Raw genomic sequence first — 18,407 nt, forward strand, 5'->3', positions numbered from 1 at the left:
TTATTTGCCACTGACAGTAGGCACTACTTGCTATTATTGAATGAGATACATGGACTCATACTGAGTAGGTAAAAACAGTGCAGGAAACCCTTAAATTATTGGGGAAGAGGGAGAGAATACTATTACTTGTATATCTCAGAAACAAGATTCAAAAGTGTTTACAATAAATAGCTAATCAGGAATCAACACCAAGGGACAGTTACAGTGGACTTTAACTTTCTACTTTAAATATTTTGTTATTGCTTGAGGTTATTTTATAATGAGTGTGAATTACATTTATAATCTGAAGAGACAATCAATAAATTTCATTCACTTTCCAGAGAAAAAGGGAGGTTGATTTGCTCCTTCACCAGCTACATATGTATCTTCCTTTTCCCTAGTTCTCATGTAAAGGCTAATCATTCAAGCATTATATTTGGACTTTTCTGGGGGGTGGGGGAGGCATAAGAAAATTATAGAAATTACTCAGTTTTGACTGGCCAGTAATTAGTAGGTCATTATTGTCAATGGAAACAAAATAATTCCTGTAAGAAAATAATTGTTACAGGAAGCTTCAAAGCTTAAAGAGAGAAGAAAGAGAAAGCAATGAAGGAAGGAAGGAAGGAAGGAACTAACACCAGGGAGCTGCCACAGCTCACCAGATCCAGAGGTGAAGCAGAATTTAAAAATTTTCAGCCAACTCCAAACCCAGTAAAAACCAGGAAACAACAACCCTTAAGATCCTAACTACAGTTTTCTTTTGAGTTAAAAAAGTAGCCATCTAAGCAGCATTAAAAGGCTTGTAATTTATGATAAAGAAGTAAGCTTAGGAAAAAACTGGACTGAATTTCAACAGAGATAAGTAATGAAAGGATAAAGAATAAATGACATGCAAATAAGAGAATGAGAACATTCATAGCCATGTCTGTTGAAAGCAAGAGAAACTATAAAGAAAATTTTGCTAACAAATTAGAAACTAAACAAGACTCATAGGATGACTGATTCACTAACCCCATCTTTTATATCTTAAAAACGATGCTGAAGAAAACAGATGTGGACAATTACACAGTAATAAAATTCTTGAAAAAAATTTAGTGGGGGCTAATATAAGACTAAATATATGCAAAACAGGCCAAAAACTGAGATATGCTGGCAGTTGGGAATACCATATTTAAATATCAGCTTTACTCAGAAAAATTTTAATATAGCAGTAACATGAAAAGTAATATTTGTAATGATTTCAAAATATTACTTAAAAAATATATCAGTAGGACAACAGATTAATGCTACACAAAAATCAGGATAGATGAAGAATAATCATTAAATATGGTTGGTTGAGAACAGATCAGTGAGTATAATCTTAACTTTGTTAAATACTTGATTTGATATTCTACTCATTCTACATTTAAGATTAATCAAATTGTTTGGAATAAAGAGCAACAACTACAACAAAATCCTAAAAAAGAACTTGTGACAGACATAGCTAGGACGAAATCATGTACAGCTAAGACAGAAGAGAAGTCTGGGGTTGATTTTGTCTTATTTAGTTAATAACTAAATAATAATTACGATGACTAATATTTTTTAAGCACTTACTGATGTTTGCTTTATATACATATATATACATATCTACAAACATTCTGGGGTCTCAAGGTTTATCTTTAAAATTCTCCACAGTTAATGTAATTTCATTGCAATGTAATGCATTTCCAAGTTTATTTTACTATAATATAATCAACACTTACTGAATACTGCTTATTGAGAATTTTACATAAATTACCTTCCTTCTCACAAATACAGGCATTATTTCTATTACCACTATATAGTGAGGAAGCTTCAGTTCAGCAAAGTTAAGATGCATTCCCAAGCTTCTGAAGTGAAGATCAGCTTTAAGTCGCACAAGCATCTCTTCGTTCTTCCCCAATGTATGACACTGTACATTTTAAAGCTTACTTTTCTTTAGTTTTAGGTTTTGGTGGTACCGTGCCTTCCCTGCTGTGCGTGGCTTGCTCTGGCCGCAGCGAGCGGGGCCGCTCTCTCTAGCTGCGGTGCGTGGTCTTCCTGCTGTGGCTTCTCTTGTTGCTCCAGAGCGTGCGGGCTTCAGGAGCTGCGGGGACAGGCTTCGCTGCCCCACGGCATGTGGGATCTTCCCAGAGCAGGGGTCAAACCCATGTCTCCTGCACTGGCAAGTGGAGTCTTAGCCACTGGACCACCAGAGACGCCCGTATGCTGCTTCAGATCACTTTTCAGTTGAATGAGTTAACTCTTCCTCCTCTAACTACCTAAGACAGAGGTCAGCAAATTTTTTCTGGAAAGGGCCACACAATGAATGTTTTAGGCTTTGTGGACCATACAGTCTTTGCTGGCTGCAAACACCCAGTTCTGCAGTGTGACAGAAGCCACACGCGATCCTTAAACAAATGACTTGGCTGTGTCCCAGTAAAATTTTACTTAACTCCAACAGGTGGCAGGCAGATTTGGGCAAGAGCTTGCAAACTCAATATGAGTAAAGTTCATATTCCAGACTGAATGCATATTTAGATGCAGTTTTGTATAATCGCCTGTACTAGATTAAGAAGAATTCGTAAGAACACTGATCTTTAAGAAAGATAGATGCTAATACCAAAAGATAAGGGAAACACATTTGACTTTCTGAGTCTATCCCTTGCTAGCCCATCTAGGGATAACAGGGAGCCTGTATATGCTGTGCCCCTTTTCCCGTTCTTGTGCTCCCACTGGGCCCAAGGACACTGCCTCGCCTCTGGCATCCTGGACAGGCCACAGTTTGTCTTCCCATAGTGGGGGCTCTCATTTAGGTGGCTGCCCCTTCTATTTCTACCTAACTGGAATCTACCCCTCGAGCCCAGTGAATTTAGTGATTATCCCTTCTACATCTTTCATGTCATATCTTATGTCTTTGCTCAATATTAGTAAAATTGTCCCACTCTCTCTGTTCACTGATTTCAACAGCTAATTCAAAAAATATCTTACTGCATTTCTAGTTCAAAATTCCAAGTCCTCTGATTCACCTCTAAAATAACCATTTCTAAACATGCCAACGATACTCATGTATTCTGTTTCAACTGTTGACTCACTTATTTCAAACACTACAACACTAATACCATGAAGGAATTAAGAGAATCCCTTAAGAGCTCATTGTCACTGGATAAAACTGGTAACTGGCAAAAGCAGTTAAGATTGATTTTAGAGATTTAGCTTTGTTTTCATACTCTGAAAGATGAGAGGAAAGGGTAACCTTCCCTTTCACAGTGCGCTGGAAGGTAAAGGTTATTCTATCGTACAACACTAATGACAACTGGGATATCAAAATCGAGAAGCTGAGGTAGAAAAATATCATAGGGACACTGAAATGTCAAAATGCAGTAAAATAAGGCATGAAAATAAAACGAAATATGTGTGACGTTACAGATTTCTGTTAAGAAAGAATGTCATTGATTGATGAGTGTTTCTCAAATAATTTTATTAAAAGGAATAAGATATTCAAAGTATTCATGCTTTCTGCATGTTGATTAAGGTCATCGCTGAGACCACGCAGGAGGGGAACTGTCAGGAGGTGTGTGCTCAGGGCAGCCTGCTCCTTCCTCATCAGCTCTTTATCATGGTTCTTCCTCCACTCCTCTGGGTGTTATGTCAAGGCCTCACTCTTCCCTCTGTTGGTGGCAATGGTGTCCTCTCTATGGTTTCCTCACTTTAATTTTAAGGAAGCTTGAAAAGATCACCTTGATTTTTTTTTTTGTCTTCATCTTGTTGATGTTTGTGGCTTATTTCTCTCAAGCTGGCTAATAATAATATACAGTTGGCACCTGAACAACAGGGGCTTCAGCTGCGTGGGTCCACTCATACTTGTATTTCTAGTCCTTATCACAGCTCTATACCATCCAGCATTGTCTGAATCCCCAGATGCAGAACCAGGGATATGGAAGGTCAACTGTAAGTTACATGTGGGGCTTCCCTGGTGGCGCAGATGGTAAAGAATCTGCCTGCAGTATAGGAGACCCGGGTTTGATCCCTGGGTTGAGAAGGTTCCATGGGGAAGACAACACTACCCACCCCAGTATTCTTGCCTGGAGAATCCCATGGACAGAGGAACCTGGACAGATAATCCATGTGGTCGCAAAGAGTTGGACATGACTGACTCTACAACTGCCACCATCACTGCATCGCTAACCCTGGCGACATTCAGGGTCAACTGAACTCCAATGTTTAACAACTGATTCTGAAAACGATGCTTGGAGACTCGGGCTCTCAAGAGGAGAACGTTATAGGCAACGTGTAACTTGATTTTTAAAGCAAGTATTCAGACCGGTTTCATTGCTGAAAGTGAGAGCTCAGAGTAAAGCAATACAGTCACCAACAAAGAGTTAATGTCTTAAAAAAAAATCACACAAAAGAAACTCAATAGTTAATCAGTGTGGCAAACAGTACACACTCACAGGAAACGCACAGTGGACACTCACGCCTCAGGGCCTCCGAGAAGGGCTGCGTGAAGAAACATGTTAGACTCAACGATACCCCCTAAACTGGTCTGACCCCTGAAACTTTTACCGCCAATCTGTTACCATCTCTTAGATCTATTTTACGGAAAGCTGACAGAGAAGCTTTTGGTGAACTAATTAATAGTTTATTAAACACAAGAGGCAATTTAAAATTCAGCTACATGATGTATTCATATTCCTTCTGAAAATTCCTAATACAGTTGAATATATCAATCTATCATGGTTGAATACAATTTCTAATATGATTGAATATATCAGCATTGACAATTGCTACAGTGGAAGACAAGGGATAACGACTTGGGATTATTTATCAGTGAACACTATAAATTACCGCGATCAGGTAGCTTTGTTAGCTAGATCAGCCTACTAGCTTTGTTTTTGCCATTAACCAACAAGGTGACTCTGGGATAAAGAGACTGACCGCTTGGACATCGAGTGGGCTAGACGTGCTCCATCTACCCAAGTGGCACATTTGGAGAACCGAGTGGTCAAGATGAAGACCCAGACGAACTTCTCATCAATAATAAAGTTGTATAAATTCACAGGAAGTTATCAAAGCATAAAAAGGAATATGTTATTTCAAATAGAGCCTTGGCTTCCTTCTTCCAGAACCACAGCAAATGCCACTGTTGCTTCTGCCTTTCGTGAACTGAGGAGAATACTGTCCTCAAATTGCTAAAGTTCTCATTTTACTTAGAAAGTGAATTTTTGTTTAGCCATTAATCATGATAATGTATCATCACATTTTTCCCCCCCAACAAAACACATGATAAGAATAAGAAAATCAGAAAACTTTGTTTAAAGAAGAAAAGATTTATTGCAAAGAGGTTTGTGAGTAGTACCACCTTACTCAGGGCCCTGTGACGAGCAAGTCTGTGGCGGCCCTTCATTCCCAGAGAATAAAGACAGTAGGGCTCTATATTCTCTGAGTCCTTCATTAAACTATTGATCCCTTTAGCATTATCCATAATGTTCCCGCAGCTCAGCACGTCAACTGGTGAAGTGCTGGTCTCTCACTCCTTTCAATAACCTGCGGACTTTATGGAGAGGAAGTCACAATGATTTATTTACCTGACATTTTCCAGTCCGAATGTCGTACAGGGCCACTGAACCGTGGCGAGCTCCAACGGCTATTCTGTGATTCCGCTCATAATAGCTGACCATGTAGAACCTGGATTGAACATTTAAACAACAGCGAAAATGAAAAAACAGGTGAGATGACCTGCACGTCAAAGTGGATAGCAACACACTCTGAAGATTTAAAGCCAGTTCTGATAAATATTGTTAAATAAGTATACCCATAATTAATAGATGGAACTTGTTCAAAAATGTTTCATTGTGGTAATTCTTAAAATCAACTGAAAGAAAAATGATGCAGAATACCACTTAGGCCTGTTAATGATTATTTTCAATAGAAAACAACTTTATAATTACAAACATCCTTGAATTTTGAAATAAGAAGTAAGGGTCAAAAACAAAAAAGATTAAACATGAAAACTCAGTTTTGCTACAGTGACTATTATGCAAATATTTCTATTCAAACAGAAATAGAAAAGATGAAAAGGCTTACATATTCAATCTAATTATGCTTTCATGGTTTATTATGGTATTAAGGAATGAAAAATATTTTTTAGCAGAACAATAATAAAAAACCAGCATATTAAACATGTTATACTTAAATGTTCATATTAGTAATTTGAAATGAAATTAGAAAGTTATTCACCAAAAAAAGTTGGCAAATTTTCTAGAGTTCCCACGTTTATCAGTTTATCCAAACGATAACTGTGCCTATTTGTTACATAAATAAGCATATTTGGTGATTTGGCATTGCATGAAAATAGGATTTAGGGAGGATGCTTTGAAGGTTGTAAAAGGTTGATTTACTTTTATTTGTTTATTTTTCTGGATTAATTTTCATGATTTGATTAAGTATCTGAATTCCTGCTCTTTGCTTTGTCATGATTTAATAGCCCTACGGCTAGAGCCTGGGAAGGCAAGAATAAAAATTCTTAGAAGTGTAGATAAGGTATATGCTTTGATGTCCCCAAAGAGCTCTGATTATGCCTCCCCATTATCCAGCCCTGCTGTCTTAGTGAAACAAATTGGTGACCTACTCTCAATATTTCTGAGGCATGACATCAATTTTATTATATATTCCTTTCCTGTTTTCTCTTTGATTCTCTGCTACCAATCTAAATTTTCTGTTATTTTTTTAAAACATAGGAGGGGGAGGAAAAACAGATGACAGAAAAGAAGTAGCATTTCTCTAATTCTTTCTTGAGATTGAAACCGAGTTAAAAAGCAAACAAACTAGTAGGGCATTGGACTCCATTTCTGAAATTCTGGTAAGAGGCTGAGAGAGAGAGGAGAGGGGAGATATCTGTGAGCATTCAGACACCAGGGAGAGTCTGACAAAGCTGCTTTGGCGTTATCAGACTTTATGACATTCATACATATTTTATAAATCTGGAAAACAGGCCATTAAGTGTTTAAACTTCTTGTTTGAAATTTATCCAGCAGTACTTCTGTCCGATCTCTAAGTCCTACCCAGCAAGGCAACTATTTTCTTCTTTAGTGGAAGATAAATGCTTCATTTCTAGTTGTGTGAAAGACACTACTCTAGGATGTCCTGTGGGGTTGTGTGGGGCTTCGGTATGGGAGGTCCTCCTGTGCATACAGGTTGGAGGGAAGAAAGGGGACTAGAGGCTCTTGACGTGTGCGGCTTCCCTCTACTGAGAGGTGAATAAAAACTTTCTTAAACGTCTTTCTTGTCTAAAGCATTCTACTACTGTCCCTCAGTAGAGAAGGGAAGCACCAACAATCGACATTCAAAATTGGTTTCCACACTACAAAAGAAAAGATATTTAGAAGAGCTTTAAAATGTTTACTATTTTATTATTCAGTAATTACTGTGGTCTAAGAAGGATCTCTGGAGATCCAACCAGTCGGTTCTAAAGGAGATCAGTCCTGGGTGTTCTTTGGAAGGAATGATGCTAAAGCTGAAACTCCGTACTTTGGCCACCTCATGCGAAGAGTTGACTCACTGGAAAAGACTCTGATGCTGGGAGGGGTTGGGGGCAGGAGGAGAAGGGGATGACGGAGGATGAGATGGCTGGATGGCATCACCGACTCGATGGACATGAGTTGAGTGAACTCTGGGAGTTGGTGATGGACAGGGAGGCCTGGTGTGCTGCAATTCATGGGGTTGCAAAGAGTCGGACATGACTGAGTGACTGAATTGAACTGAGCTGAAGAAGGAGCATCACTATATATCTATATGTATGCCTATATCTACACCACATCTAAACACTCCTGCTGCTGCTGCTGCTAAGTCGCTTCAGTCATGTCCGACTCTGTGTGACCCCATAGATAGCAGCCCACCAGGCTCCCCCATCCCTGGGATTCTCCAGGCAAGAACACTGGAGTGGGTTGCCATTTCCTTCTCCAATGCATTAAAGTGAAAAGTGAAAGTTGCTCAGTCGTGTCTGACTCTTAGCGACCCCATGGACTGTAGCCTACCAGGCTCCTCCGTCCATCGGATTTTCCAGGCAAGAGTACTGGAGTGGGGTGCCACTGCCTTCTCCGTAAACACACCTAAGCCCACACAATTTAAATCCTATTAGAGTAACACGGAATATAATATTTAACAAGTGTTTTAACAAATACCTATTCTGTGTAGGTTAACAGCCACAGGAAAATAGCATTTCCAGAGGTATTTTGTCATCTGTTATTAAACTTTGCACAGATGCAAGAGTTGTATCACCCCAACACTTCTGCAAAACGTAAACATAACTGTCCCTCAAAATAATCCTCTTGAAAACAATCTGTTGGTAAAATACATTTATGTTGACAAAATTTTACTTAGTTAAACCCGAATCTAAAAAGCTTTTTATTACATTGACCATTTTCTATGCTCTGGGTATCAACCTCATCTTTCTATATCACCTACAGACACCATTATTTATGGGAGAAAAAAAGACCAAATCTATTCTTGGTATCAAATCTTTAGTCTGCCTGAAAGGACCATATATTACAGGTCTGCATTTTTCATTCTTTGCAATTTACTACCAGACTAATACTTCTGAAATATCTGAAAGAATTCTGGACAGTGGAGGTCTCATGGCATGTTTTTAATCTTTGGATTTCTTGTTAAACTTTTTCTTTCTTTAATGGTCTCTCTTTTAACAGAAGAAATCCAAGGTACGTGTGCATTCACTTCCCAAGTACTCACTCTGGGGACTGGCTGTAGTGACCGTCTCTCTGCTGAGGGTTTCCAGAGCCCACCTTGCCCCCAGACCAGTCTTCTCCTGGAACCAGTTCTCCAACGTAAGGTTGCAAACTATATTTCTTGCTGGGGCTGGGGTGGTCATCATCTAAAACATTTAAAGTCCCTGATCTCCATGCTTTCATCACTGTCCACATGCAGCCAGAGTGGTCCTTTTCAGCCATAAATCAAATCACCTCTCTAGAACATTCACAACCCTCCTTTAAGACCCTGGCCCTAACACCTCTCAGACTTTATCTCTTCTCCTTTTTGCTTGGCCTACTCTGGCCATACTGATCTCCTTATACTTTTGTGAATATTCCAGGAGTATATCCATTTTGGAGCTTAACATTTGCTGCTCCTTCTGCTTGACAATCTCATCCTCCCAGGGGTTGTGCCCTCTCTTCATTCAGGTCTCTGTTCCAGGCTGTCTAGATAAGGAAGGCCTCTATGAGCCATCATCTTACTTAATACAGCAGCCGTTCCTTCGCTACTCTTCAGCCCAGGACCCTAGTTTGCTTTACTGTACTTGTCATCTCTTTGAGATTATACAATAATTTTTTGTTTCTTGTTTCCCACCACCAGAGACTATCTTTTGTTGAACGCATGCATACACAAACAGGGTCCAAGCAACCTACTGAACAGGGTCCTACTGCTGTATCCTGCAGGACAGAGGTTAATGCTGTAAGAAGTCCCAATCGCTATGCTTATCAGGGACTAGTATCTAAACTAGGCTAAAAATTTCCGTTTTTAAGACTAATGAATATTTTCTAATGTCTAAAATAATAATCCATATAAAACAACAAAGGAAATAAAAACTGTCTAAAAATGTTAGGCAGAAATCATGAATCAGAAAGCAACCCCCTGACCTTTCTAAAGAATGTATTTTCCATTGAGACAAACAATTGCAGATTTACAAGAAGTTATATGTAAAGATTCTTAAAGTCTGAGTACATTATCATGAGACTGATAGATACATAATGGAAATTATTTCATTATGTTTCAGGGAACTAGAAGAGATTATTTGGTCTAAAACTTAAGGCAAATACAGTCTAAATAATGATATATACAATACAGTATATATATTTGGTATAAATGGTCCGAGAATAAAGATTATTCTAAGAACTAGCCAGATATTTAATAGGCACATTTAAATTTCATTGAATATAATATTATCACACAAAACATAATTAAAAGAAATAATCACTTATTGGTCATTACAAACTACCAGAATAGGTTATTCTATTTCTCCAAAGCATATTTGTGATATCAACTCCTCAGGAGCCACTGACAACAGGGGGCCACCCACCTCACCACGGGTGGTTTACGATGTGAAATAAATATGTGAATTGGGTCCACTCTGGGGCAGGATCCTGGAGCAAATCATGTTGCCTAAGAGTTTGCCAAGCACCCAATGCCTGAGTCTAAGTAGCTTTGGTACCCTTTACTTACAGTCTCCCTGGAATTGATGACCTTTCTACTTTTTATTAAAAATGGCCCTCAAATAAGGGATATATGTACACCTATGGCTGATTCATGCTGAGGTTTGACAGAAAACATCAAAATTCTGTAAAGTAATTATCCTTCAATAAAAAATAAATTAATTTTTAAAAAAATGGTCCTCAAGAGAAGTTTGTGTGATACTTAAAAAAAAAAAAAAAAGGGAGAGGAAACATGCAACTCCCAGCAGAGAGAGGATTTAGGAGAAAGACAGAAGCCTGCAATATCACTTTCTTAACCATGACTCTGATAATGTGGCATGATCTCAGGATGGTAATACTGTATATAGTGTCTGTGAGCATTAAAATGAAACAAGGAACACTCTTCAGTATGCAAAGTGAATCTCCAGCTAAAATGAACCCATCTGAAAATCTAAGGACGTAAGAACTAGAACGTCTGGGCTATAAATATGATTTACAACTATTTACAGTCACCAACTACTACTGAGGGCAAACTGTGCATCCGGCACTGTGCTGAGAAAGTGTGTCTGCATTCCCAGGAGTAGCTGAGCTATTAGAGGGATTTTTATCTAGCTGCTTTTACAAATTCTTGATGTTGATTACAAATGATCCCAAAACTTCAAACTCTTGGTCTAAAAAGTTTTAAACTCTTGGTCTAAATTAAGGCAGTACGTAATTGTAAAGAACCACCACTAATATGTATGTAGCCAAGGGAAAGTCTTTCCTCTCGTGCTTCTTCCTTCAAGGGTTAATGCTGTTAACAATTTGGAGGACATTCTCAGCTTTGCTTATTTTTATTACAAAAGTGGTGGCAGATTACACCTATTATTCCGCAACTTTATTTTCTTCCCTCATAAGTTCATGGAGCATCCTCCCTCATACATGAATCCATGTCATCCTTTCTCATACCTGCTTTACTCTCCTGTATATTTATACTCTGTTATTGAAATTGCCCCTTTCTGACATTTAAGTTATACACAGATCCTTGTACACATAGATGAGTATTTGTGTAGGAAAGATTCCCCAAAGCCAGGTTCTAGATTAAAGCATACACACACTGTAAATTTTGATATGAGTACACACACGCGTGCTCAGTCACTCAGTTGGGTCTGGCTCTTTGTGACCCCACGGACTGGGGCCTGCCAGGTTTCTCTCATGGAATCTTCCAGACAAGCATAGTGGAGTGGGTTGCGGTCTCCTACTCCAGGGGATCTCTCTGACCCAGCGATCGGACCCACATCTCCTGCACTGGCAGGAGGCTTCTCTACCATTATACCACCTAGGAAGTGAAAGTCATTTAGTCATGTCTGATGCTTTGCGACTCCATGGACTGTAGCCCGCCAGGTTCCTCTGTCTATAGAACTCTCCAGGCAAGAATACTGGAGTGGGTAGCCGTTCCCTTCTTCAGGCAATGCCAAATTATCCTCAGTTCCCCATAAAAGAGTTCTCCTACTTGATATGATCAAATTTTCTACATTTTGTCAATATGAGGAAAAAAATGCTATCACATTTTCGTTTTAACTTGCATGAAATTAACGTTTTAGATTTGTTCATCTGATTGCAGGATATGAATGCAGATGTTTTTTTATTAATGAAAACAAAATCTATTTAAAATGTAATCAGTACACCATCCCTTTATCCATCATGTATACTAGCTGAGGAGAGAGACTTCTCAGTATCCATGATGTGCTCCCAATAGCCCAGAGACAAGACCTGACCCCTAAACACAAGTAAAGCTATGAATGCAGGAAAGAATGGCCAGCCTTCTGTAGTGGAGCAACATACAGGTCAGTATGACCACAGAAGGTATCAGCAATAACACCTTGGTGGCCTGGACGAGATGGCAAAGAGCTCTTGTAAGGATTGCCATGTGAGGAGCTCAGGACTTGGTTCTCTGAGCACCGGTCAATAACCCTCAGGGATGTCAGGGCTGCAACCAAGGGGGGCACTTTGTAGAGGAGGAGGCTCCTTCCAGATGTCTTCCCACCCTCCCCCTTTCCACCAGCCGCTCCCAGAACTCTGGGTCTCCATGCCACTAACACGTTTGAACAATTCAGAGACACAAAAGTAGCTCTGATGAAGGCATCAGCTCAAGGGGAGCTGTGCTAGCTTTAGTGGTGGTGGGGGGTGAACAGTGGAGGATGAGGGAATGTCTTCTAGAAGCACTTCATTCCGCTAGTGACAGGCACCAGTTCAAAGGATAAAATGGAAAGGACCCTTCATTCTGAGATGGTGACTGACAACTTGAAAATTCCATCTGAGAGTCATGATTTCCCACTCAGCATCTTACACACTGTAAATCCTCAATGAAATGAACTGGAAGTTGCTTAGTTGTGTCCAACTCTTTGCGACCCCATGGACTATACAGCCCATGGAATTCTCCAGGCCAGAATACTGGAGTGGGTAGCCTTTCCCTTCTCCAGGGCATCTTCCCAACCCAGGGATTGAACCCAGGTCTCCTGCATTGCAGGCAGATTCTTTTATCAGCTGAGCCATGGCGGAAGCCCAAGAATACTGGAGTGGGTAGCCTATCTCTTCTCCAGTGGATCTTCCCGACCCAGGAATTGAACAGGGGTCTCCTGTGTTGCAGGTAGATTCTTTACCAACTGAGCTATCTGCTGCTGCTGCTGCTAAGTCGCTCCAGTCGTGTCCAACTCTGTGCGACCCCAGAGACGGCAGCCCACCAGGCTCCCCCGTCCCTGGAATTCTCCAGGCAAGAGTACTGGAGTGGGTTGCCATTTCCTTCTGCAATGCATGAAAGTGAAAAGTGAAAGTGAAGTCACTCAGTCATGTCTGACTCTTCACAACTCCATGGACTGCAGCCCACCAGGCTCCTCTGTCCATGGGATTTTCCAGGCAAGAGTACTGGGGTGGGGTGCCAATGCCTTCACCGAACTGAGCTATCAGGGAAGCCCAAATCCTCAACAGATGTTTCCTAAATACCACCAAGTATTTAATAGGTAAACTACTTCGCTTCTGAAAAAAAGTGGCTAGAGGAATGCTGCGGCTGGGGTTTTAGAAGGATGACTGAAAACAGGGTTTCTGCAAGTAAAAAAACATGACTGTTGAGGTGTATTGTAAATGATGGCTGAGAGAGACCTCTCTTATTACGTGACTCATGCACTTACTAATTTGTGATCTATGCCTCAGCTTCCTCATCTGTAAAATGGGAACAATAACAGTACCTGATACGATTATCATGAAGACTGAATTAGTTAGTACATGTAAAGTACTTAGAAGTGTTCCTGGCATATAATAAGTACTTCCTGTAGTAAGTACACACTTTAGTAGCTACCATAATTATCATCATCATCACCGTTTGCATCTCTGAATATATACCACAGAAAGGATAGAAAAGGTGCAGTTATTTTGCTATTTTCCTAGGGCAAATAAGTGCTAATAACATGTTAATAAATAAGGGAAATGAGTTCCCCAAATATCATAAACTTGTTTGTTTCTTAAACACTTATGCTTTTCAGATATAATCTGAAAACAGCAAATTATCTCAGTTTCAGCTTCAAGTTGCTAATACAAATAATATGGATGACTTTGGTTTGAAACGCTTCTCTATTATCATTTCAAACAGCCGGAAACTTTAATGTTCTTTCTGTTATACAGTAAAATGGAATACTTCTGGAAGCTTTAGAGATTTATTTTTTCATCAAGAACTTTACCACTGAAAGACAGTAACATGGTGGTGCATTTTCAGGAGGAGGGACATGACTGAAATGGTTTCAGAAGGGTTTCTACTCATGTGAGTACAGGACAGACATCTATATTTATTATAAAGGGTATCCTGTAAAATTGTAACAGACTTAAGAATTTCACTGGAAGTTAGTATAGAAGCTATGCCACATCCTGTTATTATTAACACCATCCAGATAAACACAAACCACAGATTTGGAGTTTTTTTTTAAAATGAGCTCATGGACTGTTCTCAAGTAGACAGTGTTCACTTTCTTAGCCGGATTTTAAGTGTCCATTTAGGGTGCACAGAGCTGATTCAGCTCTTCACGTGAAGAGCAGAATCAATCAGTCTGGCTACATAATAACAAAGTTTAAGAAAAGGTAAACCATGTCTGAAAATACAGACTTTTAACTCTTCTGTCTGGATTTTTCCCTGCCATTCAGTTCAAAAGTTTAAACACTTACTTTACTCTGAATTTTGTACCTTATCTATGTTACAGTTTTAACGCTATCCCAATGATTTTCTTTTATTTGAATTATTCTAGTACATATAGCCAATTTAAAGGAATACACACTCACTGTAAAAAAAAGAAACCCAGCGTATAGAAAAATAAACAGAAGAAAGTTATCCTTGGGGCTTCCCTGGTGGTCCCGTGGTTAAGAATCCGCCTGCCAGTGCAGGAACGTGGGTTCAGCCCCATGTGTCTCGGGGTGACTAAGCTCGTGTGCCACAGCTGCTGAGAACTGTGTGCCTGGAGTCCACACTCCACAACCTGAGAAGCCACCGCAGAGAGAAACCTGAGCACCGCGACTGGAGAGGCGCCTCTGCTTGCTGCAACTAGAGAAAGCCCGAGAGCAGCAACGGAGATGCAGTGCAGCCGGAACAAACAGATTAATGAAAGGAAAAAAAGAGAATCCCCTCCACCACACAGGTAACCATGAGAAAAACTTTGGGGTGTGTCTTTTCCAACTCTGCCTCCTCCACATGTTTACATGCAAGTACATGCCTGAATATCAATCTTTATATATAGTTTTCTTTAAAAATGATTTTACACACTTTTCTGAAACTCTGCTAGTTTCTCTTTATCTTTTGCTGACATCTTTCCATCCACAGTAGAAATGGACTGCTCTCAAAACAGTGTCAGACTTTATTTTGGGGGGCTCCAAAATCACTGCAGATGGTGACTGCAGCCATGAAATTAGAAGACGCTTGCTCCTTGGAAGGAAAGTTATGACCAACCTAGATAGCATATTCAAAAGCAGAGATATTACTTTGCCAACAAAGGTCCATCTAGTCAAGGCTATGGTTTTTCCAGTGGTCATGTATGGATGTGAGAGTTGGACTGTGAAGAAAGCTGAGCACTGAAGAATTGATGCTTTTGAACTGTGGTGTTGGAGAAGACTCTTGAGAGTCCCTTGGACTGCAAGGAGACCCAGCCAGTCCATTCTGAAGGAGATCAGCCCTGGGTGTTCTTTGGAAGGAATGATGCTAAAGCTGAAACTCCAGTACTTTGGCCACTTCATGCGAAGAGTTGACTCACTGGAAAAGACTCTGATGCTGGGAGGGATTGGGGGCAGGAGGAAAAGGGGACGACAGAGGGTGAGATGGCTGGATGGCATCACTGACTCGATGCATGTAAGTTTGAGTGAACTACGGGAGTTGGTGATGGACAGGGAGGCCTGGCGTGCTGCGATTCATGGGGTTGCAAAGAGCAGGACACTACTGAGCGACTGAACTGAACTGAACAAGCTTTTTAATGCCTGTATGGTAGGCCGCTAGGCCAACATATTTCAATGGAAGAAACTGCTGGTAAGTAATAATGATATGTAGAGGACACACGTGAATAAAAGTGTTCTAATTTAAAGTACATTTTCTATGTAATAGCATATTAAGAGGCCAGTTGAGATATAATCAGTTAAATCCAGGAAAACATACAAAATACTTTAAATTTCAATGTCTATACTACTAAAGACTTAAGTGAATTATCCATTTACAATAAATTAGAGAAATTTATACCCAGTGTTATTTAAAGTTAGTTTCCTCCCTACTCCTACTGCTGTCTTTTTAATACCCACTAAGAAGCCCAAGTAGTTGAGCCAATAACTATATTGCTTGGGTCTATGATGGAGCATTTTTTCATTCTTGGCTCTAAATACAGGGGCTTCCCTGGGGGCTCAGCTGGTAAAGAATCTGCCTGCAATGCGGGAGACCTGGGTTCGATCCCTGGGTTGGGAAGATCCCCTGGAGAAGGGAAAGGCTACTCACTTCAGTATCCTGACCTGGAGAATTCCATGAACTATACAGTCCAGGGGGTCACAAAGAATTGGACACGACTGAGCAACTTCCACTCGAAAAAAAAAAGCCCAAATAGTTGAGCCGGTAACTATATTGCTCGGGTCTGTGATGGAGCATTTCTTCATTTTTGGCTCTAAATACACAATGGAAAAGAATACACACTATAATTTCTGCAAAGGGATCATCGATTCATCGGTCAGAGATTTACAATCATGTTTAATACATTTCATTCAGTGACAGCCAATTTTGCATATGGAAATACCGTCTAGTTTGGAGTCAGAAGGATTTCTCTGCCTGATAAACATGTGCTCATCTTTCTGTTTTTCTCTTTTTCATTTTACTTCTTTTTTTTTTTAACTTAAAAATTTTTTTATTGGAGTATAGCTGATATACAACACTGTGTTAGTTTCAGGTACACAGCAAAGTGAATCAGTTACACTCTTGTTTAGATTCTTTCCCCATATGGGTGATTACACTGAAACATCACCAATTCTCCTCTTAACTCCTGTGCACGACAGACAGGTCCTTCCTTTGTGTTCCTCCCATCACAGCACCTGGGAGCGTCTCTGTGTGCTGGATACCGTTTATCTGATTTACTACCCTGTCTCCGCCAAGCCAATTTAAGACCTTTGGGGGTGGGGACAGCACCTGACTGACAGGCTGGAGCTGGGCTGCCCACAGTGGCCCAGCCCAGGACAGCGCATAGAGACAGAAGTAAGTGCGGCTTTACTCAAGGAACAGAAAGAAGACTTACGTGCCCTGAGCATCCTGAGCTGAGACTGGGACTTGAGGCATACAGGTTTGACACATATAATAGGATATCATCTATAACATGGGCCCTAATGAGAGGCAGATCTGCCTCCAGGTAATATGTATCATGGGCTTCCCCTGCGGCTCAGCTGGTAAAGGAGCCGCCTGCAATGCGGGAGACCTGGGTTCCATCTCTGGGTTGGGAAGATCCCCTGGAGAAGGGAAAGGGTACCCACTCCAGTTTTCTGGCCTGGAGAATTCCATGGGCTGTATAGTCCATGGGGTCGCAAAGAGTCAGACACAACTGAGTGACTTTCACTTTCACTTTTCATTAGGTATCATGGTGCTTTGGGTAACATCAAATATCTAGGATTCTTCAAGGTGGCCCCTTTCTGGGACCAACAGCACTGGAATTCAAGGAGAGCCAAGAATCCCTAGAAAAGCGAAGGGTCCTTTAGAGTAAGTGGAATAAATTTCAGGATTGATACTGAGCCTTAGGAAAACTCATCCCAGGTCTTCCTGAGATCTCCCTTACCCTCTCCCCAAATACTGGATCCTAGGAAAGGTTATGACTTTAGGATATAGAGGGTGCAGAAAATTCTATCAGAATTTTAAGAAAGAAGAAGTAAGTTTCACATTTTGGTGCCACAAAATGCTCCACTAAGTCAGAGGTTCATCACCAAGTGAGGTCTGCGGATGCCTTCGGGACTTTATGCTCCTACTAGGAAGTTTGTGAGATCAAAACTACTTTCGTAAAACTCCTGAGGCGTCAATGAGCTTTTCGCTGTATTGAACTGGCACTGATGGTACACAGAGATGGGTAAAACTGCGGATCCTTTGGCCCGAATCAAGGCAGTGGCACCAGATTCTACCAGTCATCACAATAACCTTCACTGCCACGGTAGTAAATAAAACAAGGAAGCGTTTTCACTTAAGAATATCCTTGATGAAGCTGTAAAAAATGATTAATTTAAATTTTGACCCTTGAGTTGCTTTACTCTTCAGCGTGACAGAATGGGAAGTATACAGAAAGTATTTCTAATATTAACTGAAATATGACTGGTGTCTCAGGGGAAAACAGTTGGAAGACTGAGGTGTAAGCTAAACTAGCTGTCTTTTCTACTTTCACTGAAAGTATCACTGAGAGAGAAACTATGATTATTTGGACTTGGGTATTTGCCAGACGTTTTCTGGAAAATGAACTGCTTTTTGTCCTGTCCAGGAAAACAACAGCCAGAATTTGTTGCCAATGATAAAATTCAAGCTTTCAAGTAAAAATTAGTGTTTTGCAAAATAATATCTGGCTTTCCAATACTCTCTGCCTTTTTCTTTTTTTAAATGAGATCAGCAGTGATATTAGTAAATATGAGGTTTTGACAATGTGGATTGTAATGTTAAAGTATATGGAGAATTTACAAATAATTTAGTAACCAAGATCTTCCAAAGACAAGTGC

At 40.2% G+C, this 18,407-nt stretch overlaps 1 protein-coding gene across 2 annotated transcripts in view; it reads right to left on the reverse strand.

The window, feature by feature from the left end:
- WDR7 (WD repeat domain 7) overlaps window positions 1-18,407 on the reverse strand; it is a 357,442-nt gene that overhangs the window by 65,662 nt on the left and 273,373 nt on the right. For both annotated transcript variants that reach the window (XM_040264319.1, XM_040264320.1), the window contains one exon: window positions 5,568-5,667. In XM_040264319.1, coding sequence (XP_040120253.1) covers window positions 5,568-5,667 — 100 coding nt within the window. The remainder of the gene's footprint in view (window positions 1-5,567; window positions 5,668-18,407) is intronic.

This window comes from Oryx dammah, unplaced genomic scaffold, assembly GCF_014754425.2.
Source record: "Oryx dammah isolate SB20612 unplaced genomic scaffold, SCBI_Odam_1.1 HiC_scaffold_22, whole genome shotgun sequence".
Lineage (NCBI taxonomy): Eukaryota > Metazoa > Chordata > Mammalia > Artiodactyla > Bovidae > Oryx > Oryx dammah.